This window comes from Chiloscyllium punctatum, chromosome 36 (genome assembly GCF_047496795.1).
Source record: "Chiloscyllium punctatum isolate Juve2018m chromosome 36, sChiPun1.3, whole genome shotgun sequence".
In the NCBI taxonomy this organism is placed as follows: domain Eukaryota; kingdom Metazoa; phylum Chordata; class Chondrichthyes; order Orectolobiformes; family Hemiscylliidae; genus Chiloscyllium; species Chiloscyllium punctatum.
This window is the reverse complement of record NC_092774.1, coordinates 41,724,405-41,748,462: the sequence shown is the minus strand read 5'-3', so window position 1 is coordinate 41,748,462 and position 24,058 is coordinate 41,724,405. Positions and strand designations below refer to the sequence as shown.

The 24,058-nt window shown below is 45.8% G+C and overlaps 2 protein-coding genes across 2 annotated transcripts in view; both read left to right on the top strand.

Moving 5' to 3' along the window:
- The window catches only part of LOC140460064 (uncharacterized), a 507,032-nt gene that overhangs the window by 2,155 nt on the left and 480,819 nt on the right, over nt 1-24,058 (top strand). The gene's annotated exons all lie outside the window — the stretch shown is intronic.
- LOC140460978 (uncharacterized) lies at nt 803-10,187 on the top strand. Its single transcript, XM_072555740.1, has 4 exons — nt 803-827; nt 1,784-1,855; nt 2,578-2,752; nt 8,143-10,187. The coding sequence occupies exon 4, from the start codon at nt 8,548-8,550 to the stop codon at nt 9,262-9,264; it is 717 nt and encodes a 238-aa protein (XP_072411841.1). The 5' UTR covers nt 803-827; nt 1,784-1,855; nt 2,578-2,752; nt 8,143-8,547; the 3' UTR covers nt 9,265-10,187.

Here is a 24,058-nt window from a genome sequence, read left to right as displayed (position 1 = left end):
CAGTGTGAGTATTTGCATGTGCATGCTTGATAAAGTGTGTCGATGCAGTAGAGTATAAGCCTGTGAGAGGGTGTGTGCATGGATTTGTGTGTGAGAGAGGGTCTGTGTGACTGGGTGTGTATGTGTGGGAGTGAGAGACAGTGTTAAGTGTAGTGTGGTCACCCAAGGTCCCGGTTGAGACCGTCCCCATGGGTTCCAAACTTGGCTATCGGCCTCTGCGTGGCCAGTAGAGACAATTCAGCAGTTACTGGGTGACATGGTGGCTCAGTGGTTAGCAGTGCTGCCTCGCAGCACCAGGGATCCAGGTTCGATTCCCACCTTGGGCAACTGTCTATGTGGAGTTGGCACATTCTCCACATGGGTTTCCTCCGGGTGCTTCAGTTTCCTCCCACAATCCAAAAGATGTGCAGGTCATGCTAAATTCCACATAGTGTTGGGTGCATTAGTCAGGGGTAAATTTAAGGTAGGTGAATAAGTCTGGGTGGGTTACTCTTTGGAGGGTCAATGTGAACATTTTGGGCCAAAGGGCCTGTTTCCATACTGTAGAGAATCGAATCTAATCTACACACACACACATTGGAGAGGGCAGGGTGAGACTTGTCTTTCACTTTGCAGAAGGTGGGAGGTCCTGGATGCTGTGATTCAGCGTAAACACATGCTGGAAGACCTTTGGCTCAGAGAGATGGAGTTGGAAGCCAGGCTGCAGACACGTCACGGGGAAAGTTAACCGGACACTTTATTCCAGGAGATGGTCATTCCCCTCTGGACAGAGCCTTCTGATTAGGTCAGTGGACAGGGTCAGAAGGGTGTGAGTGTGAATCACACAGGTAAAGGGAATCTGAGATTGGGAGGCAGGAGGAGGAGCTAACTGGCTGAGTGGTGGGGGGACGCTGGGGGTAAGGGCAGAATATTGACAGGTGATTGTCGTCTTTCTCTGAAGTTAGCAGCAAGAGGCCAGTTGGCATCGGTGTCTGTCTGGCACCAGGTTCAGGAACCGACGTGCTCAGGACAGGAGAAGTGGGAAAGGGAGGCTGCAGTGGGTGTGGTCCACAAATCTCAGGAGGGCAGAGCCTCTGCTGAGGGCGCATGAGAAATCAGAAGCTAAAAAGATAAAGCAGAACATCAAAGCTCTGGGTGGCATGGTGGCTCAGTGGTCAGTACTGCTGCCTCACAGTGCTGGGTTTGATTCCAGCCTCAGGAGAGTTTGGCACATTGTCCCCCTTGTGTCTGCGTGGGGTCCTCCCACAGTCCAAAGATCTGCAGTTTAGGGTGGATCAGCTGTGCTGAAGTGTCCAGGGATGTGCATTTTCAGGTGCGTAAGCCATGGGGAACTGCAGGGCTGTATGGTAAGTGGGTTGGTCTGGTGGGATGCTATTTGCAAGGTCAGTGTGAGGTAAATGGGCTGAATGGCCTGCAGGGATTATGTGATTCTACTGCTTTAGCCATTTGTATATTGAGAAATGATTACTATGGTGCTGGGGAAGGTGGGATTTGTCGTGTCACTGCCCTCTGTCCATTCTCTTTCTGTCCCTCTGTCCATTTTCTCTCTTGACACCCACCCTCAGCTCCTCCCCCCTCAACCATTCTCTTTCCCCACCACCTGTTATTTCTCGTGCTTCCATCCCTCTTTGATCGCTGTATCAAGTCCTTCTAAGAAGAGAGAGACAGATGGTGATGACTCTACCTGGGAGATGGGGGTGCACGAGAAATGGCTGATCTTTAACATTGAGAATAGCTACTCAGAAACAACATTAAAGCATGTTCAATTCTATTTTTTAAAAAGCTGCAGGCATCTTTCTGAAACTTGCGTTGAAATATGTGCAATTTGGCCACAGTTGAGGACAGGCTGTAAGGGGTGAGTTGCCTATTCTAATATTGTGAAATTGGTTCTATGTAGAAATAGAGTCATGGAGCATGGAATGGAACAGTTTGGTCTGTGCCGACCAGATATCCTAAATTATTCTATTCCTATTTGCCAACATTTGGCCCAAACCCCTTTAAACCTTCCTATTCGTACACCCATCCAGATGCCTTTTAAAAGTTGTAATTGTACCAGCCTCCACTCCGGCAGCTCATTCAATACATTTACCATCCTCTGCGTGAAACAAGTTACCCCTTAGATCCGTTTTAAACCTTTCCCCACTCACCCTAAACTAATGTCCTCTCGTTCTGGCATTTCTTGAGGCAAATTAAATGTCACACGTTTTTTTCCAATCCTTTGGTCCCTCATCTTTCCCCACTCAACCTAAACCTATCCCCACTCAACCCTCCAGTTTGTGGCTCCCCTAACAGAGGGAAAAGAAATACAAAAGTTGAGCAGCCAGCCAAAATGCAAAAGGAATACAATGTGCCGAGGGGGGAGGGGGGAAGGAAATTGTGGTTCAACTTTTGTTTTCCTCCGATTGGCATTTGGACACTTCAAATCTGATAGCAACGTAGGCATTGCTGAAGAGCGTAATGCGCATGCGTCTCGGTGTCAGCAAGCACTGCGCATGTCCGCTGGTGTCAGCGAAAGACTGTGCATGCTCCTGGTTGTGCGCACAAACGACTCATGACCTACTTTTGATGGACCAATAGGGAACTCGGGAGGACCGGAAGGAATCTTGTCCTCCTGCCAATCAGAGCACCGCTATTGTCTGAATGCGGAAGTTGAACAATGAGCTTCTGAAGCAGAACCTGCTGCTGCTCTGTCTCTCTGAATGAAGATTGAGCTTGACCCAAAACTGCAACTTTCTTCCTCTGTCCAACAACTGTGAGTACGCACTCTCTTTTCTCGCCATCTGTTCCACTTTTTTTTCATTCTGGCGTTCAATTGTTGACTTGCAACAACTGAAAGGAAAGGGAGTGAATTCAGGGTGGGGACAGAGTGTAGAAATATTGGTCGACAGTGTGGTGCTGGAAAAGCATAGCAGGTCAGGCAGCATCCGAGGAGCAGGAAAATCGACGTTTCGGGCAAAAGTCCTTCATCAGGAATTTTCCTGCTCGGATGCTGCCTTACCTGCGTGCTTTTCCAGCACCACACTCTCGACTTTAATCTCCGGCATCTGCAGTACTCGTCTCGAAATGTTGGTCCAGATCTGTGTCTCAATTGGCAATCACATGACAGATGCATGACCACAATGTGATAATATAGCCTTTGCTGTGGGAAAACAAAAGCAGAAAGGAGGTGCATTGTTTTAATGGTGATATGTTGGGATATGGAGAAAGTGAGGAGTGCAGATGCTGGAGATCAGAGTTGACAAGTGTGGCCCTGGACAAGAAAAGCGGGACAGACAGCATCCAAGGACCAGGAGAGTCGACGTTTTGGACTCAAGCATTTATCAGGAATGTTATGTGGATGTACAAAGAGGTTTCAGTGTCTTTCTACACCAGTCAATACCCATTGTCAGACAGGTGCACTAAGCAGTCAGCAGGGCAAGTGGTGTATTAGCAAGGGCAATTGAGTTCAGAAATGGGGTGGGGCCTTCCTGTGCTGAGGGGGTCATTGAATATATTCAAAGCTGCGTTCATCTGATTTTTGAAGAAAAATGAAGTGGATGGTTATGAAGATGATTAAGATCAGTTACAGAATCGTACAGCACAGAAACAGATACTTGATTTCATGCTGACTATATTCATAAACTAAACTAGTCCTACCTTGTTTGGCCTATATATCTCTGAGCCTTTCCTATTCATAAGAGCAGAAATTAAGCCATTCAGCCCACTGGATCTGCCCATACCATTCAATCACGGCTGAGAAGTGTCTCAGCCCCATTCTCCTGTTTTCTCCCTGTAACCCTCGATCCCCTTGATACTCAAGAACTGTTTCTGTCTCAGTGTTAAATATCCTCAGTGACCTGCCCTCCACAGCCTTCTGTGGCAATGAATTCCATCAGTTCACCACTCTCTGGCGAAAGAAATTTCTCCTAATCTCCGTTCTGAAAGGTCTTCCCTTTACTCTAAGGCTCTGCCCTCAGCTGCTAGTCTCTCCTTCCAATGGATACATCTTTCCAACATCAACTCGTCCAGGCCATTGAGTATTCTGTTTGTTTCAATTAGATTCCCCTGAGTGTGGCCCTGTTAATCAGCATGAACCAGACCCTTCAGGATGAGGTACAGCAGGGATTAGGTTTAACAAAGTGAGAATGGCGGGAGTGTGTGGGATGGAGATTTTAAACTTTCAGGGAATAAGAAGTACAGAGAGTTAGCTATAAATTAGAATTGATTGGATGGGGCAATGGGCCAGGGAGTGGCAGATGGAGATTAATTTAGGGAAATGTGATGTTTGCATTTTGGTAAGGCAATCCAGACAGGACAGTTAAGGGAGTATTTCAGGACAAAGAGACCTTGGAGTGCAGGTTCATTGTTCCTTGAAAGTGCAGTCTCAGGTAGCCAGAATAGTGACGAAGGCATTTTGAATGCTTTCCTTTATTAGTCAGAGCATTGAGTATCGGAGTTGGGAGGTCATGTTGTGGCTGTACAGGACATTGGTTAGGCCACTTTTAAAATACTGCATTCAGTTCTGGTCTTCCTGCTACAGGAAAGATGGTGTGAAACTTTGAAAGGGGTCAGAAAAGACTTGAAAGGCTGTTGCCAGAGTTGGAGGGTTTGATCTACAGAGAGAGGCTGAATCGGTCAGGGATATTTTCCTGGAGCATCGGACTCTCAGGGGTGACCTTATAAATATTTATAAGGGGCATGAATAGGGTGAATGCAAAACTAGAGAACATATGTTTGAGGTGAGAGGGGAATGATTTAAAAGGGACATGAAGGGCAACTTTCTTCACGCAGAAGGTGGTGCATGTATTGAATGAGCTGTCATAGGAAGGGGTGGAGCCTGATACAATTACAGCATTTAAAAGGCATCTGGATGGGTACAAGAATAGGAAGGGTTTAGAGGGATTTGGGCCAAATGCTGGTAAATGGGACTAGATTAAGTTAGGATATCTGGACGGCACATACGAGTTGGACTGAAGGGTCTGTTTCTGTGCCGTATGACTCTCTGGGTCTTTGGTGAAACCAGAAGTGTCATTGTGAAGACTGGACTTTCAAAGCAGCCTTCAAAGATGCTTTGTCCTTACTGGGGGCAGAAGAAGTTACAATGAAATCTTTCATTTATGAGACAGCACCTGAGTGAGTGAGTACATCTGAGATTTTGGTGGAAAGTGGGATTTCATTGCACTGTGGGGGTGAAACCCTACCCTACCCAGTCATTTCTGCTGGTGGGTGAGACCACCACTCAAGATTAGTTGGAGTAGATTTAGGATAGAGATGAGGAAGAACTGCTTTTCCCAGAGAATAGTGAATCTATGGAATTCTCTGCCCAGGGAAGCAGTAGAGGCAGCTTAATTAAGTATATTCAGGACACAGTTAGATGGGTTTTTGCATGGTAAAGGTATTAAGGGTAGTTGGGACAATGCAGGGAGGAGAAGCTGAGACAATGGAGAGATCAGTCATGATCGAAATGAATGGCAAAGCAGACTCGACGGGCCAAATGACCTACTCCTGCTTCGATCAGTATGAAAGTCTAACCCTGTATTTCCCATGGCTAACCCACCTAACCTGCACATCTCTGGACACTATGGGCAATTTAGCATGGCCAATCCGAATCATGGCCAGTGAGCAATACAGTGATGTGAAAAATGAATATCCGAGAACGACAGAAAGACATGGAGAGTAAATGTACCAGCAATCAAAACTGGATTCGAAAGATCATAAAAATTGAAACTAAAAATGCTATGTCTGAATGTGTGCTGCATTGCAGCAAAAGCGAATGAATTGACTGCACACATTAAAGGGAATAATTAAAATATGGGACTCCTTACAGAGATATGGCTCCAGGATGACAAGGATTGGATCCTCAATATTGAGGAGGTGATCAAATGGAAAGTAAGATCAAGGTAGAGGGTTAGCACAGGTCATCAAAGCACTGATCACAGGGGAATCTGGTGTCAGCTCCGATTTCAGGTCCTGATTTCTCACCCCTTCTGGATTTCTGCTGATGCTTTGACCCCCTTTTTTTTTTTACACCTTCCGGAGCAACAAGTCAATTCAGACCCACAATCTCCCAGCCTGTTAACCATCCAGACACCGAGTGTAGTCATAGCAGGGAATAAAACAAGAAATGTGAACCAAAATTAGAAATAAGTAGGTGCTTGTGCTTAACATTGTTCAATAGGAAGGAAACCAGAAATACTATTCTCCCGGGATTTCTACTGTGCCTTATTTGAGGAATTCTCTCACCCTTACATCGAGCTATTAGTACCCACTATGATTTACAACAATATTTATACCAACAGAAAAAAAAGTATCTGTTCTCAAATTGACATAGAGATATACAGCATGGAAACAGACTTTTTCTCTCTCTTATGCACATATGCACAAGTCCATGGGGGTGAATTTGTGTTTGCAGAAGGATATTTGCATATGCATTCTATTTTCCTCAAAAAATGCACAATCTGCAGGCAGTTAATATATGTAATATTTTGTAAATTCCACATTGGAAATATAACCAGTCTGATTCTAGACTGGGATACAGACAGATTCTGACCTCACACCTTTAATGCATTGTTTGAGCTGAGGTGTCTCCTTTTGTTATAAAGCCTTAAAGTTATCCTGAGAAGGTGCCTTACAGGAAGCTCTGGGATTTACATATTAATGATATCTGCAATCCATTGTAAAAGATGAAAGACTTAACGATCCAGGTTTGTTCAATATATCATTTCAATGCCAGGACACTGTAATGCTTTTCCAGAAATTGTATCTTATGATCTTACACTCCACAACCACCTGATGAAGAAGCAACGCTCCAAATGCTAGTGCTTCCAAATAAACCCGTTGGATGAGAACCTGGTGTTGTGTGATTTTTAACTTTGTCCAGGTAAGGTGTGATTGGCCAGACCAAATTACCCATAGTGCCCAGGGATGTGCACGTTAGGGTGGATTGGCGGTGCTAAATTACCCACAGTGCCCAGGGATGTGCAGGTTAGATGTATTAGTCAAGGGGTAAATGTAGAGCAATAGGAGTAGGAGAATGGGTGTGGTGAGGTTGCCATTCAGAGGTTGGTGTGGACTTGTTAGAACAGTGAGGGTTCTCTGAAGAGAAGGGATTTTTGTTAACTGTTCAGGAAGAGGGGGGAGAAGCAGTGGGTGGAGTGCGGGGGGAGGAAGTTTGTTCACTTGTAGCAACTGGAGTGAACCCAGGTAGGGAGCAGACTCTGCAAACTCAGATAGGTGTCTTAATTACCCGGGTAAGAAGGGTTGGAAGGATAGGGTGTTGCTGTTTTCCCTAGTGCGTCAGAATATGAGGGGTAACCTGATAGACTTACTTAAAATCATGAGGGGCATGGATTGGGTAAATAGACGAGGTCTTTTCCTTGGGATGGGGAGTCTAGAACTCGGGGGTAATAAATTTAAGGTGAGGGCAGGGGGAGGGAGACTGCAAAGAGACCTAAGGGGCAACATTTTCACACAGAGGATGGTGCATGTATGGAATGAGCTGCCAAAGGGAGTGGTGAAGGCTGGTACAATGACAACATTTAAAAGTCATCAGCATGAGTGTATGAAAAGGAAGGGTTCAAAGGGATACGGACAAAGCGCTGGCAAATGGAACGAGATTAATTTTGGATATCTGGTTGGGCACAGAAGAATTTGACCGAAGTGTCTGTTTCTGTGCTGTACATCTTGATGACTCTGGCTTTCCATAAATGTTTGTCATGTCTGTATGTTCAGTTTCTCTCTGGTGGCGGTGTGAATGCCTTGATGGCTCAATTTGCTTTCCCCCCCCCCACTTCCTGGGAATGTTAACCATTTTGTCTGGTGGTTCTTCAAGAACCTGCATTGCAGGTTCACCCTGAATTGACATTTTTTGGCTTCCCAAAATCAGACCTGCTCACCCTCAGCAATATCCCAGTGTTGTGAAAGATATTAAATTTCAGGTGGAGTTATCCAAAACTCAGATGTCAGTCTTGATGTTTTTGCTTTTCTGCCCCTATAAGATCCTGAATCAACACCTTCAGGAGAATGAGTTAGAGTGGAGGGTGGGAGAGAGAGAGTGAGTGTGGGATAGCGCTTTCAATTTTGTGGAATAACAGCACAAACAAATTGCTTGTTCTGAATTTTTATTCTGGACTGACACTAATGAATTTTGTCATCTCTTTTTAGAGTATTTGAAGATCTGAAGACGGAAATTTCAAAATGAACAGCTGAAGGACTTATGCCCAAAATGTCAACTCTCCTGCTCCTCAGATGCTGCCTGACCTGCTGTGCTTTTCCAGCATTGCTCTTTTCGATACTGACTCTCCAGCGTCTGCAGTCCTCACTTTGACGTCAATGTCTGACAGTCACTCAATCCATCGGGACCACAACAATTTTTGACTGATTACGTGAGAAGGAGCAAAGCTTTTTAGTTCCTTTTTCAGTCCGTTTTGAGCATCAGTGGGACTGGATGAGAGACCCCACTGTTGGAGTGCACTGAGTGTGGAGCCTGAAACAGTTATAAGGCCTCGGAAGAGGAATTCACGGAGCGGAGGAGCTCTACACGTGTTGTGTGCGGCTGAAGCTTCGGCCATGGAGAAACCTGAGGAATCCTGCCCCATGGAGAAACCGTGGAAGTGTGGTGACTGTGGGAAAGACTTCCGTTTCCCATCTGCTCTGGAGATCCATCGTCGCAGTCACACCGGGGAGAGGCCATTCCCCTGCACAGTGTGTGGGAAGGCCTTCAGCAATTCCTCCGACCTGGTGAGGCACCAGCGGGTCCACACCAGGGAGAGGCCCTTCAGCTGCCCCGAGTGTGGGAAGGCATTCAGGAATTGCTCTGACTTGTTGAGGCACCGGCGGGTCCACACGGGGGAGCGGCCCTTCAGGTGCTCTGCATGCGGGAAGGGCTTTACCCAGGCCTCCACCCTGTTGGCCCACCGGCAGGTCCACACTGGGGAGAGGCTGTTCCTCTGCACCGAGTGCGGGAAGGGCTTCAGCAATTCCTTTGCCCTGCTGACCCACCAGCGGGTCCACACGGGGGAGAGGCCATTCCCCTGCACAGAGTGCAGGAAGGCCTTCAACAGTTCCTCTGACAGGCTGAAGCACCAGCGGGTCCACACTGGGGAGAGGCCCTTCAGCTGCCCAGAGTGCAAGAAAGGCTTTACCCAGGCCTCTGACCTGCTGAGACACCAGCGGGTCCACACGGGGGAGAGGCCGTTCACCTGCTATCAGTGCAGGAAGAGTTTTAACCGCTCCTCCCATCTGCGGGGACACCAGAGAGTTCACATGCCATCGCAGGGGGTTTAAAGCAGCGACAGCTGAGTGCCTTTATCGACTGGGCTATCAACCCAGTTCCGGGAGCTGCCAAGGCAGATGGTGGAATTGGAATTCGGTTAGAAATCTGGAGTTCAGAATCTAACAACGAAACAATTGTCAGGGAGGGGAGGGGAAACCCCCATCTGATTCACTCGCAACCTTTTTAGGGAAGGAAACTGCTGTTGTGGGAACAGATTCACTCACTCGTCACAGTGCATCCTTTACACGGTGGCACAGTGGTTAGCACTGCTGCCTCACAGCGCCAGAGACCTGGGTTCAATTCCCGCCTCAGGCGACTCCCTGTGTGGAGTTTGCACATTCTCCCTGTATCTGCATGGGTTTCCTCTGGGTGCTCCGGTTTCCTCCCACACTCCAAAGATGTGCAGGTCAGGTGAATTGGCCATGCTAAATTGCCCGTAGTGTTCGGTAAGGGGTAGATGTAGGGGTATGGGTGGGTTGCGCTTCTGCAAGGCGGTGTGGACTTGTTGGGCCGAAGAGCCTTTTTCCACACTAAGTAATCTAATCTAATCTAATTACCCGGGCTGGCCTACACGTGACTCCAGACCCACAGCAGTCTGGTTGACTATTCTGCACTCCTTCTTTCCCACCCCCCCACCCCAACTCCAGCCGATGAGGGGGGAGAAACCTACTTGGAGACAAGGTATGTGTTCAAATTGGTGCATGAGGCAATACTACTTCTAGTTTATGGCTATACCAAGGATCCAATTACAAAAGGACAACTCGGTGCTGACAAATAGTAAAGAACGTGGGGGTGAGGGGTGAGGGGGGAGAAGTGTGTGTGCTTTGACCTTGAGCTGTTTTTGTAAAAAAAAAGATACTTTTTCTACACCTTTTTGCTGGGCGGATCTGAAGCTGTAACAAAGTTGGGTCGCAATAAAAGTTACCTGAACTTACTGCTGGACTCAGACTCTCATTGAAAGCTTTCAGTTCCAAGAGGTTTTTGTTTAAAAGCTGATCATTTCTTTCAGCCTCCTGCGCTAAATTTCCAATGTCGTGTATCAGATGGAGCAGTGAATGAGTAGCTAGTATCATTAGAAATTGTAAATTTTTTAGGAATGCAGGCACTGCGTTGTTTTATCAGCATTGTAAAGTTTCGTGGCGGAAGTGTGGGCTGTGTTCACCAGAAACGTTTTGGAGGTGTCAGTGTTTGGACTGGTGTGCACAAAGTTAAAATCTCACAACACCAGGTTAGAGTCCAACAGGTTTATTTGGAAGCACTAGCTTTCAGAGCGCTGCTCCTTCATCAGGTAGCTGTGGAACAGGATCAGAAGACACAGATTTTATAGCAAAAGATCACAGTGTCATGCAACTGATAGGATATATTGAACAAAAGATTGCTGGTAAGTCTTCCATCTTTTAGAATGGTTTGCAGGTTTATGTTCATTAATATGTAAATCCCAGAACTACTTTTAATTCATGTTCTCAAGATGACTTAAGGTTTTATAAAAATAGGTGACATCTCAGCTCAGACAATGCATGAAAGGTGAGAGGTTCGGTCTGTCTGTATACCAATCTTGAATCAGACTGGTTCTATTTCCAAAGTATGAGTTGATAAAATATTACATGGATTGATTGCCTCCATTAACTGCCTGCCGATTTTTCCACAAAAAGCACACACTGAATCTATCTGCAAATATAATCCTGCAAATGCAAATTCATCCCATGGACTTGTATGTATGTGCATGCATGAGAGAGTAGTGAGTGTGTGTTTTTGCATGTGTGATGGAGTATGAGGGTATCTGCAGTGGTGGACTTGTGTGTGTCTGAGAGAGACCATGTGTATGAGAGAGGGTCTGCGTGAGTGTGAGAGAGTGTAGGGTGTAGTGGGGTCACCCAAGGTTCTCCTCGTGGGTTCTGAACTTGACCATCAACCTCTGCTCAGCCACTGGAAACAGTTAAGCAGTGACACAACACACATCGGAGAGGACAGAGTGGCACTTGTCTCACAGAAGGTGGGAGGCTCTGGATGCTATCATCCAGGGTAAACACACGCTGGAGGACCTTCGCTTCAGATTCAGCTAGAGGCCAGGCTGCAGACACGGTGGTGGTGGGTGGGGGGAATCTTAACCGGACACTTTATGCTGGGAGACGGTCATTCCCCTCAGGACAGCCTTCTGATTGGCTCAGGGATTGTCTCAATTCTCTGCAGTTCCCAGCTGGAGGCCAGATGACATTGGTGTCTGCCTGGTGCCAGGATTCAGGAACCGATAAGAAGAGGGAGAGAGAACGGATGGTGATGACTCTACCTGGGAAATGGCTTATTTTTAAAATTAAGAATAGCTAAAATGATATATTCAGAAACATTATTAAAGCATGTTCAATTTTATAAGAAAGCTGCAGACATCTTTTGAAACTTGCATTGAAATATGTGCAATTAGGCCACAGCTGAGGACAGGCTGTAATGGGTGAATGGCCTATTCCTAGTCTTGTGAAATTGGCTCAGACTATGTCAAAAAAGAATCATAGAATTGTAGAGCACAGAAACAAAGCCTTCGGTCCCAACTGACCAGATATCCTAAATTAACCTAGTCTCATTTGCCAGCACTTTGCCCATATCCCTGTCAACCTTTCTGTTCATGTCCCCATCCAGATACCTTATATATGTTGTAATTGTACCACTTCCTCTGGCAGCTCATTCAATTTACGTACCACTCTCTGTGTGAAACAAGTTGCCCCATAGGACACTTTTAAGTTTTCCCCTCTCACCCTAAACGACTTCTAGTTCTACTCCTGGACCTCTCCACCTCAGGAGAAATACCTTGTCTATTTACATTATCTATGCCCTTCATGATTTTATAAACCTCTATAAGGTTACCCCTCAGTCTCCAATACTCCAGGGAAAACAGCTCCAGCCTTTTCAGCCTCTCTCTGTAGCTCCAAACCTAACAACATCCTTATAAGTAAGTCATTTCTGAATCCTTTCAAGTTTCACAACATTCTTCCCACTGAGTGATCAATAGGCTGTGAACAATCTATTTTTTTGTTGGGGTGTAAGAGAGGGCATTTCTTAAGACCAATTAACTTTCACACTTTTTCTTTCTAATCCGAGGTCACTCAAATCTTTCCCCACTTACCCTAAACCTTCTCGTTTAGGACCCCCAACCCTGGGGAAAAGATATACAAAAGGTGAGCAGCCGAACAAATGCAAAAGGGCTAATAAGTCGAGCCACAGAGGGGGGAAAAGAAAGTGGCTCCAGCCTTTTTTTCTCCTATTGGCATTTGGACACTTCAAATCTGTCAGTAATCCCACCTCCCAGGATCTCAAGCGTCTCTGTGGCAGTGAGCACTGCGCATGCTCCTCGGAGTCAAGCCAAAAAAACTGCGCCTGCTGCTCGGTGTCCGCGCACACGGCTCGCGCCCTTGTTTTGATGGACCAATAGGAAGCACTGGAGGACCGGAAAGAGACTGATCCTCCTGCCAATCAGAGCGCCCCTATTGTCTGAATGCGGAAGTTGGAACATGAGTTTCGGAAGTTGCTGTTGTTGCTCCTCTCTGTCTCTCAATAAAGATTGAACTTCACCCTAGATTGCAACCTCCTTCCTCTGTCCAACATCTGTGAGTACGGCACTCTCTTTTCTCACCCTATTTTCAATTTCTTTTCTAAATTCTGAGCTTCAGTCGCATTACCACAATGTAATGATTTTGCCTTTGCTGTGGAAGGAAAAGCAGAAAAAAGGCGCATTGTTTAAGTGGTGATATATTGGGATGTGGACAAAGTGAGGGCTGCACATGCTGGAGATTAGAGTCGAAAAGTGTGGTACTGTAAAAGCACAGCAGGTCAGGCAGCATCCGAGGACCAGGATTGTTGGTGATTTGGACACGAGCCCTTCGTCAGGAACGATGTGTGGATGTACAAAGGGGCCTCAACATCCTTCCACACCAGTCACTGCCAGTTGTCAGACAGGTGTAGTAAGCAATCAGCAAGGCAAGTGGTACATTAGCAAGAGTTCAGAAGTTGGGATGGCTTTCTGCGATCAGGCAGCCATTGAATATATTCAAGCCTGAGTTCATCTGATTTCTGAACCACAAAAAAGTGGATGGTGATGGGGGAAGGCAAAAATAATGGTTTTAAGTCCAGTACACAACAGTTACAGAGTCATACAGCTCAGAAACAGACACTTCAGTCCAACTAGTCCATGCTGAATATATTCACAAACTAAACTAGTCCCATGTAGTTTGGCCCATATCCCTCTGAACCTTTCCTACTCATGTACTTATCCAAATGTCTTTTAAATGTTATTACTGTACCTATATCCACCACTTCCTTTGGACATTGATTCCACACACAAACCACTCTCCTCCAAAAAAAAGGTGTTCCTCATGTCTTTTTAAAATCTTTCTCCTCTCTCCTTAAAAGTTTGCTCCCTAATCTTGAAACCCCCATCTGAAGGAAACAGCACCAGCCACTCAACTCATTGACACCCCTCTTGGTTTTATAAACTTCTCAACTTCCTGTGCTCCTGTGAAAAAAGTCCCAGCCTATCCATTCAGATGTAGGTATATTCATATCCAGTTATGATCTGTTCAGTGCTGGTGCATGCTCAAAAGACCAAATGGCCGACTCCTGCTCTCAATTCTCTCACACTATGTCCAAGACAGCAAGAGACCATAAAACATAGGAGCAGGAATTAAACCATTCAGCCCATCAGGTCTGCTCATACCACACAACCGTGGTTGATAAGTTTCTCAAACTCATTCTCCCACTTCCTCCCTGTAACCCTTGATCCCCTTGATACTCAAGAACCTATCTATCTCAATCTTAAATACCCTCAGTGACCTAGCCTCCACAACCTCATGTTGCAATAAAATCCACGGATTCACCACTCTCTGGCTGAAAAGTTTCTCCTCATCTCCCTTCTAAAAGGTCTTCTCTTTTCTAGTCTCTTTCAGGTCCTGGTCTCTCCCACCAATGGAAACATCTTCCCAATGCCCACTTTGTTTAGGCCTTTCAATGTTCTGTATGTTTCAATTATATCTCCCCTGAGTGTGAGTGTGGGGCTGTGTTATGGACTAAGCCAGACCACTCAAAACATTCTTAAGCAGGCAGCCCCAGACCATAACTTTGCAATTTGATTTGGTAAGTGTACAGTGAAAATTACCTGGAGTAAGTTAGCTCAGTTGACTACTAGATTTCAAAACAGACAAAAATTTATTCACAAAATTACACAATGAAACACAAAGATCAGAATAAAGAACCCCTACAGAACTCAACCTTGCCAACTAGACTCAGTTATGCTGTTCTGAATATACACAACAGTCCCAATAAGCCAACTCCCTTTAAAAACCAGTATAAATGGAACACATTGAAGTTGAGAGGCAGAAAAGAGCCATCAGATCACGAAAGGAACATCTTCTGGGACAAATCTACATCACTAAGGGACTTCATAAGCCTAGCATTTAAATACCTAAGAATACCAATACCGACAAACAGACATAGCTAAATTGATAAGCCAATTGTACCATCAGCACGATCTGCAGTTTGTCCAACTGGTCCCTTCAGTCATTCTGTCAAGGAATACCTGGATCTCTTCTTGTATCTCAGTAATATTGCCAGTGAGATCAGGAATGCCCATAGTGCATTTATCTTGGACAATCGTGCAGACCTCAGCCTCCTGGGCAAGTATATAGTTTAAGGCATACCGATTCTGATCCTTCCAACCTCAGGGTACTCTGGATTCCCCAGCCTATCGGGTGTCTTGTATTGTCACCCAGTCCCTTGGGATCCTTCCAGTTGGAGCAAGGTTGGCTGAGACCGATCGCTGCATCCTCCTCAGATGGAGGTTCCATCGACTTGTACACTGGCCAGGACAAGGTACTGTTGTGGGTACAAGGGCTCCGATAGTGACCTCATGAGGGACATCTTTGCCATCAAGGAAAAGGAAATTGGTAGCTTTACCTTAGCTGAAGAAATAATAGTCTGGTTTGGTGTATATTAGGGAGAGTTTGTCAAAATAGGTTACTGAAATGTTACAGCAGGGGGTCTGGTCAGGTCTACAAGAGTAAATGGTCGACGTTTTGCAAGAGGAGTTGCTTGAGCGCTGTAAAAAGTGGGCCAAGTGACTCAAGCACTCGCACTGTATGGGAGACAATGGTCCTTAGAATGCTGTTCCCATTGGGATCTCCCTTAGCTCTATTGTACATGGTCTTAGTGACAGTATCAGATTCTGAAAAGAGAAAAGGCATATAAATGCGCAAGGGAAGGGTTCCATTCCAGGTCCATGTGCTGCATAAGGCCTGTTGTACCCCAGTCAGTGTTACACCAGCTGTATGTATACACAGACCGGAGGTATTGGAAAGTGATATTTCTCTTTGCAGGGTCGGCAGTAGGAATTCTGATGAATAGATTGGAATCGGGACTGGGGACGGGGCAAGTAAGTCATCTCCCGATAGAGAGGAGTAACATACTACTGCCTCTGGGGTGAAGAGCGTTCTGTGGGCCTGTATAAATAAGTTGTTTGTGGATTGAGGAGTTTCCCCTATCAGGCTTCCCTTTTCTTGAGTCAGCCCGCCCTGCAAAAAGGAATGGAGTTCCTGGGCGCCCTTAAAATATTTACCATACTAACAGGGTTGATCATTTTTATCCTCACTAGGCTTGTGTCTGCAGGTAAAATCAAAAAGACATGTTGGGTATATGACATGGTAACTCCCACTGATTTCTACTGTCCAGATGGATCATCTGGTCTTTCTGATGTAAGAGTCCATTGCAATGATCAATCTTCTTCATGTTCCACACGTCAAAGGCGTCTGGTCCGGTGCACTGGACGACATCTCCTCAGCATGGGTGGTGGATAATCTCTGATTATTCCTGGTCGCATCCATACTTAGTGGCTTTCCCCATCAGGATGTTGTACGTGATCAGAAAGGTGAGGAGATAAGCGATTCCCCCACATGTCCCTCCTCTTACTTCAAGTATCTGTAATAAGATTAACATTAGAACAACAGCAAAATTCAAAAACCCAACTGGACAGGGTCCACTCCTTTTGTTGGGATTCCAGTATTCTCTCCTCCTCTTCCCCTCTTTTGATTGGTGTGGTCAATCAATTTACAATGGTGCAGTTGGACCCAAGCTGAGCGCTCAGTGACTTTGACTGCTGTAGGGGTGGGAAGTAAAATCTGGAAGGGGCCATGCCAACGAGGTTGGAGATCTTTGCGAGTCCAGTTCTTGACAAGCACCAACGAACCAGGCTCTACCCGTGATGAGGCTGAAAGGGAGGGAACATCGCCGTAGGCCGCACGATCCTGGGAGTAAAAGGCACGCATAACACTAGTTAGAGCAAGAACATAACCAATGATTGCTTCGGTCACGTGGTGGAAGTGGACTGAGAAGGGAGCCGAATCGTTCCAAGGGGTACGGAGAGGGTGACCAGAGAGACTCTCAGCAGGAGACAGTCGTGTCTTGCCCGCAGACATGGATCGTATCTGGAATAAGGCCACAGGGATTAGCATAACCAGGACAGGCCAGACTTCACCATTAATTTGACAAGTTTAGTCTTGAGTCTGGTTAAAACATTTAACAAGGCCGGCCGTCTGAGGATGATAAGCACCATGCAGTTGCCGACAAATTCAAAGCTGGCAGAGTTCTCCGTTAATATTACCTACAAAGTGTGGTTCATTGTCCGAGCTAATGCACACAGGTATACTGAAGCGGGGAATTATTTCCTTAAACAAAATCTTCACCACAGTCTCAGCAGTAGCGTTAGGAGGAGGGTAGGCTTCAATCCACTTAGAAAAGACACCAACAATAAGCAAAACATATTTATAGCACTGACATTTCTACAACTCAATGAAATCCAGTTGAAGTGTCTCCAAGGGACCCTCCAGCAAGGGAGTTCTCGTAGAGATACTTGAACTAAGAGGTGGGGGATTGCCTACCCACTGACCTTCTTGATCACGTACAACATCCTGATCGGGAAAGCCACTGACTGAGTATCGATGCGATCTGGAATGATCTGAGATTATCCTGATGTCATCTGGTGCACCAGACCAGACGCTTTCAATGTGGTGTCGCTTGAGCGATGGCATGAGCTGCCAGAGGAAGTGGTGGGTGCTGGTATGATGACAAGTTAATAGGCTCCTGGATGGGCATCTGAATAGGAAGGGTTCAGATGGGTCAAGGCCAAGTGATGGTAAACTGGAGTCGTACAGATGTACAGCACAGAAACAAACCCTTCGGTCCAACTCGTCCTTGCTGACAAGATAGCCAACCCAATTTAGTCCCAGCTGCCAGCACCCGGCCCATATAGGGGCCAAGTGATGGCAAATGTGACTAGATTAATTTAGGATATCTGGGCAGGTTGGGCCAATGGGTCTGTTTCTGTGCTGTGTGACTCTAATTGTTTCAGTGAAAGCAGAAGTGTGGTTGTGAAGACTGGACTTCCAGAGCATGTTTTGTCCTGACTGGGAAGCAGACGAGTTTGACTGAAGTGTATTGGTGTTAATGCCTTGATGTCTCATTTTGCTCCCATCTTCCTGGGGTCGTTAACCATTTTGTGTCTGGTTCTTTCTCAAGAAGCTGCATTGCAGGTTCACCCTGAATTGACACACTTTTTTTTGCTTCCCAAAATCAGACCTGCTCACTCTCAGCAGTATCCCAGTGTTGTGAAAGATATTAACTTTCAGGTGGAGGTATCTAAAATTCAGAGAGATGTCAGTCTTCATGTTTTTGCTTTTCTGCCCCTGTAAGATCCTGAATCAGCACCTGCAGGGGAATTAGTTAGAGCGGAGTGAGAACAGAAGGGAAGGGAGAGTGGGATGGTAGAATTGCTTGTTCTGAATTTCTACCCTGCACTGATAGTGATGACTTTTGTAATCTGTTTTTAACAGTGTATTTGAAGATCTGAAGGCTGAAGCTACAAAATCAACAGAGGAAGGGCTTATGCCCGAAACATTGACTCTCCTGCTCCTCTGATGCTGCCTGACCTGTTGTGCTTTTTCAGCGCCACATTTTTCGATACTGACTCTCCAGTGTCTGCAGTCCTCACTTTGACGTCAATGTCTGATAGTCACTCAATCCATCGGGACCGCAACGGTTTTCAACTATGATTCTGTGAGAAGGAGCAAAGCGTTTTGGTTCCTGTTTTGAGTATGTTTTCAGCATCAGTGGGACTGGATGAGAGACCCTACTGTTACAGCGTACTGAGTGTGGAGCCTGAAACGGTTATACGGCCTGGGAAGAGGAATTCACGGTGTGGAGGGGCTCCACACGCATTTGTGTGTAACTGAAGCTTCGGCCATGGAGAAACCCGAGGAATCCAGCCCCGTGGACAAACGGTGGAAGTGTGGCGACTGCGGAAAAGGCTTCTGTTTCCCGTATGTCCTGGAGGTGCAGTCACACTGGGGAGAGCCCGTTCCCCTGTCCCGTCTGCGGGAAGGGCTTCAGCACTTCCTCCACCCTGCTAACCCACCAGCAGATCGACACTGGGGAGACGCCCTTCAGCTATTCCTCCACCCTGCTGAGACACCAGCGGGTCCACATGGGGGAAGAGGCCCTTCATGTGTCCCGAGTGCGGGAAGAGATTTACCCAGGCCTCCAACCTGCTGACCCACCAGCAGATCACACAGGAGAAAGGCCCTTCAGCTGCCCCCTGTGCGGGAAGGACTTCACCAGCTCTACCAATCTCCGGAGGCACCAGCGAGTTCATGTACCATCGCAGGGGGATTGAAGGCGCGATGGCTGAGTGCCAGTATCAACTGGACTATCAACCCAGTCCGGGGGCTCCCGGGTTTGAATCCCTGTGCAGCAGATGGTCCGATACAGGGTATGGGTTGAAATTGCTGAGTGAGGCAACACTTCCTCCGGGTTAAGGCTGTACCAAGGATCCAATTACAAAGAGACAACTTGGTGGTGACCAATAGTAAAGAAGTGAGGTGGGTTGGGGGGTGATGGGGTAGCATGTGCGCTTTGACCTTGAGCTGTTTAAAAAGCTGCTACTTTTTCTCTGCCTTTTTGCTGAGGGGGTTTGAAGCTGTAACAATGTTGGATCTCAATAAAAGTTACCTGAATTTACCCCCTGGCTCAGACACTCATTGAAAGCTTTGAGCTCCGAGAATACTTGGGTGAGAGCCAAGATATGCAATATCTCAATGTATAATAATGAAGCAGCTCATTTATTCTGAAATTATTTCAATTGCCAAATAATAGCTGCATAACTGTTGTCAATATTGATACCCAGGAAAGCTATTTTGTTTAGTATATTTCCTTTGTAAAGATCTTATCTAAATTATAAAATGAATGTATTTTCATCAGAAATACAATTTGCAGTGTTTTATTAAATGGTTGAAAGTAACTTTGCACTTAATTGCTCCGTTTGGGATTAAACATTATGACTTAGATAAAAGTGATCTTTCATAATTTATGGTGAGTCTATTAGCAAACAAATGTTGCCATTTGCTCTCAAGTTAGCTCAGATTCAATTTGAAATTCTTGAATGAGTTGAATAAGGGGTAAAAAATAAATATTTATTGCACTTTTCTGAAATTCTCTGCACTGCCATTGTATTTGGTTAAACAAAATATGTATCTCTCTTCGTAACTTTGATATCACCACAAATCCTAGGAACCCCATCCAGTACAAACATATAAATAGAAAGTAGGAGCCAACAGCTTCGCTTCACTTGGAGGTCACCACTGATGATGTTACCTAGCCAGGTGATGAAACGTCTGGATATCAAACCTACAGCTCAGTGAGCAAACCTACACCCTAAACATTCTACTTTGCTGAAAGACTGCACAATCTGCAGGCAGTCAATACATGTAATATATTGTAAATTCCACTTTGAAAATAGATAATAGGTCCACTACTTTTTGGATGTGAGCATAAGTGGTATAGTAAGCAGGTTTGCTGATGACACCAAAATTGGAGGTGTAGTGGACAGCGAAGGAGGTTACCTCCGATTACAATGGGATCTTGATCAGATGGGCAAATGGAATTTAATTTAGATAAATGTGAGGTGCTGCATTTTGGGAAAGCAAATCTTAGCAGGACTTATACACTTAATGGTAAGGTCCTAGGGGGTGTTGCTGAACAAAGAGACCTTGGAGTGCAAGTTCATAGCTCCTTGAAAGTGGAGTTGCAGGTTGATAGGATAGTGAAGATGGTGTTTTGTATGCTTTCCTTTATTGGTCAGAATATTGAGTACAGGAGTTGGGAGGTCATGTTACTGCTGTACAGTTGGAATATTGCGTGCAATTCTGGTTTCCTTCCTATCAGAAAGATGTTGTGAAACTTAAGGGTTCAGAAAAGATTTACAAGGATGTTGCCAAGACTGGAAGATTTGAGCTATAGGGAGAGACAGAACAGGCTGGGGCTGTTTTCCCTGGAGCGTCAGAGGCTGAGGGGTACCCTTATAGAGGTTTATAAAATCATGAGGGGCATGGATAGGATAGATAGAAGAAGTCTTTTCCCTGGGGTGGGAAAGTCCAGAACTAGAGGGCATAGGTTTACAGTGAGAGGGGAAAGATATGAAAGAGACATAAGAGGCAACCTTTTCACTTAGAGGGTGGTACGTGTATGGAATGAGCTGCCAGAGGAAGTGGTGGAGGCTGGTACAATTACAACATTTAAAAGGCAACTGGAGGGATATGGGCCCCGTGCTGGCAGGTGGGATGAGATTGGGTTGGGATATCTTGCACAGGGATGTGCAGGTTAGGTGCGTTAGTCAGGGGTAAATGTTAAGCAATAGGGGTAGGGGAATTGTGTGGGTGGGTTTACCCTTCGGAGGATCGGTGTGTAGTCTTTGGGCTGAGTGGTCTGTTCCCACACTGTGGGGAGTCTCTGAAGGGGAAGGGATTTTTGTAAACTGTGCAAGGTAACGCAGGCGTAGTGCGGGGGCCTGCTGTTGGCCTTGCTTCACCCCTTGCTCCTCCCCCTGTTGTTGAGCTGTCTTAACAAACAGCTACTCTTTCTCTACCTTTTTGCTGGGGGGGGATCTGAAGCTGTAACAATGTTGGGACGCAATAAAGGTAACCTGAACGTTCTGCCGGATTCAGGCTCTCATTGAAAGCTTAGAGCTCCAAGCGGTTTTTGTTTTAAAGCTGCTCATTTCTTGCAGCCTCCTATACAAAGTTTCCAATGTTGTGTATCAGATGGAGCAGTGACTGAGTAGCTGGTTTCGTTAGAGGTTATAAATTTTTCAGGAGTGCAGGCACTGCATTGTTTCAGCGGCAGTTTACTAGCAGCACTGGGAAGTATGGGCTGTGTTCATTAGAAAGGAAGTGGAGGTGCTGCTGTTGGACTAGGTGGGACAAGGTTTAAAAATCACAACACCGGATTATAGTCCAACAGGTTTATTTGGAAGCACTAGCTTTCGGACCGCTGCTCCTTCATCGGGTAGCTGTGGAGCAGGATCATAAGACAGAGTTAAGAGCAAAAGATCAGTGTCATGCAACTGACATGATATATTGACAAACGTAGATTGCTGTTAAGTCTTTCATCTTTTAGAATGGGTTGCTGGTTTATTTCATTAATGTGTACATCACAGTACTATTATTAAGTCATATTCTCAAGATCACTTAAGGTTTTTAAAACAGGTGACAGCTCAGCCCAGACAATGCATGAAAGGTGTGTAAGTATCACAATCTTATATCGAACTGGTTCTATTTTCAAAGTAGGAATTTATAAAATATTACATGGATTGACTACCTGCATGTTGTGTGCTTTTTGTGCAAAATTGAATATATCTGTAAATATAATTCTGCAAATGCACCCCATCGTTTTGTGTGTGTGTGTGCGCGTGCGCACACGTGAGAGTATGTGTGCACATGCTTTGTAAAGGGAGTGTGATGGAGGAGAAGCCTGTGAGAGGGTGTGTGTACATCTGAGAGAGAACGTACGTATGAGAGAGATATAGATAAAAGTGAGGGGTTGCATTTTCCTAAAATAAGGGCAGGACTTGTACAGAGGGAAAGGGGGGGGGGGGGTGGGGGGTGTGGGTGGGGTTCAGGTACATACTTCATTGAAAGTTGCATCACTGGTTGGAAGGGTGGTTCAGAAGGCATTCAGCACACTTACGTTATTTGTTCACACCATTGAATAAAGGAGCTGGGACATCATTTAGAAGTTGTACAGGATGTTGTACAGGATGTTGTACAGGTGAAGCCACTTGAGTACTGAGAACGCTTCTGGTGGCCCTGTAATAGGAAGAATAAAGATTTACCAGGATGTTGCCAGAAGTGGAGGGTTTGAGTTATAAGGAGAGGCTGAGACTCTCTTCACTGGAGCACAGGAGGTTGAGGGGTGACCTCATTGAGACTGATATAATCATGAGGGTTCAAGGTAACATGATCAAAAATAGCAAGGAGCCTGCACAGTTATGTCAAGTGACTTGGGGGGGGGGGGGGGGGAAGGGGTAGAAATTGTGCCATTTGGACATTTTAAATCCATCAGAAACAGCATCTTCAGAGAGTATACTGTGCATGTCAGGTGAGGTGCCAGAAGACAAGAGGTTGGCTAACGTGGTGCCACTGTTTAAGAAGGGTGGTAAGGACAAGCCAGGGAACTATAGACCAGTGAGCCTGACATCAGTGGTGGGCACTTTGTTGGAGGGAATCCTGAGGGAGAGGATGTACATGTATTTGGAAAGGCAAGGGCAGTCAACATGGCTGTGTGTGTGGGAAATCATGTCTCACAAACTTAATTGAGTTTTTTGAGGAAGTAACAAAGAGGATTCAGGAAGGCAGAGCAGTAATGTGATCTATATGGACATCAGTAAGGCGTTTGACAAGGTTCCCCATGGGAGACTGATTAGCAAGGTTAGATCTCAAGGAATACAGAGAGAACTAGCCACTTGGATACAGAACTGGCTCAAAGGTAGAAGACAGAGGGTAGTGGTGGAGGGTTGTTTTTCAGACTGGAGGCCTGTGACCAGTGGAGTGCCACAAGGATCGCTGCTGGGTGCACTACTTTTTGTCATTTACATAAATGATTTGGATGCGAGCAGAAGAGGTACAATTAGAGGGAGAGGCTGAACAGGCTGGGGCTGTTTTCTCTAGAGTGTCAGAGAATGAGGGGTGACCTTATAAAGGTTTACAAAATTATGAGGGGCATGGACAAGATAAATAGACAAAGTTTTTTCCCTTGGGTTTGGGAGTCCAGAACTAGAGGGCATAGGTTTAGGGTGAGAGGAGAAAGATATAAAAGAGACCTACGGGGCAATGTTTTCACACAGAGCGTGGTACGTGTATGCAATGAGCTGCCAGAGGAAGTGGTGGAGGCTGGTACAAATGCAACATTTAAGAGGCATTTGAATGGGTATATGAATAGGAAAGGTTTGGAGCGATGTGGGCCAGGTGTTGAGGGGTGGGACCAGATTCGGTTGGGATATCTGGTCGGCATGGACTGGTTGGACCGAAGGGTCTGTTTCCATGCTGTACACTTCTGACTCTATGCTTGTTCAGCAAAAGCTGCGCATGCTCTGTCTGCAGAAACAGTGCAAACCCTTCTTCAAATGGACCAATGAGAAGCCAGACAAGGAGCCGAGTCCTCCTGCCAATCACAGCTCCCCAATTGTCTGAATGCGGAAGATGGACCATTTCATTTATTCATTCTGGGGTTAAATTGTTGACTTGCAGCAACTGAAAAGAAAACGACTGAATCCAGGGAGGGGACAGAGTTGGGAAACGTTGGTCCAGGTCTGTGTCTCAACTGACAAACGCACAGCAAATGCAGTCCCACAGTGTGAAGTTATAACCTTTTATGAAAAAATAACTGCCGAAAGGAGGTGCGTTGTTTAAATGGTGATATATTGGGATGTGGAGAAAGTGAGGA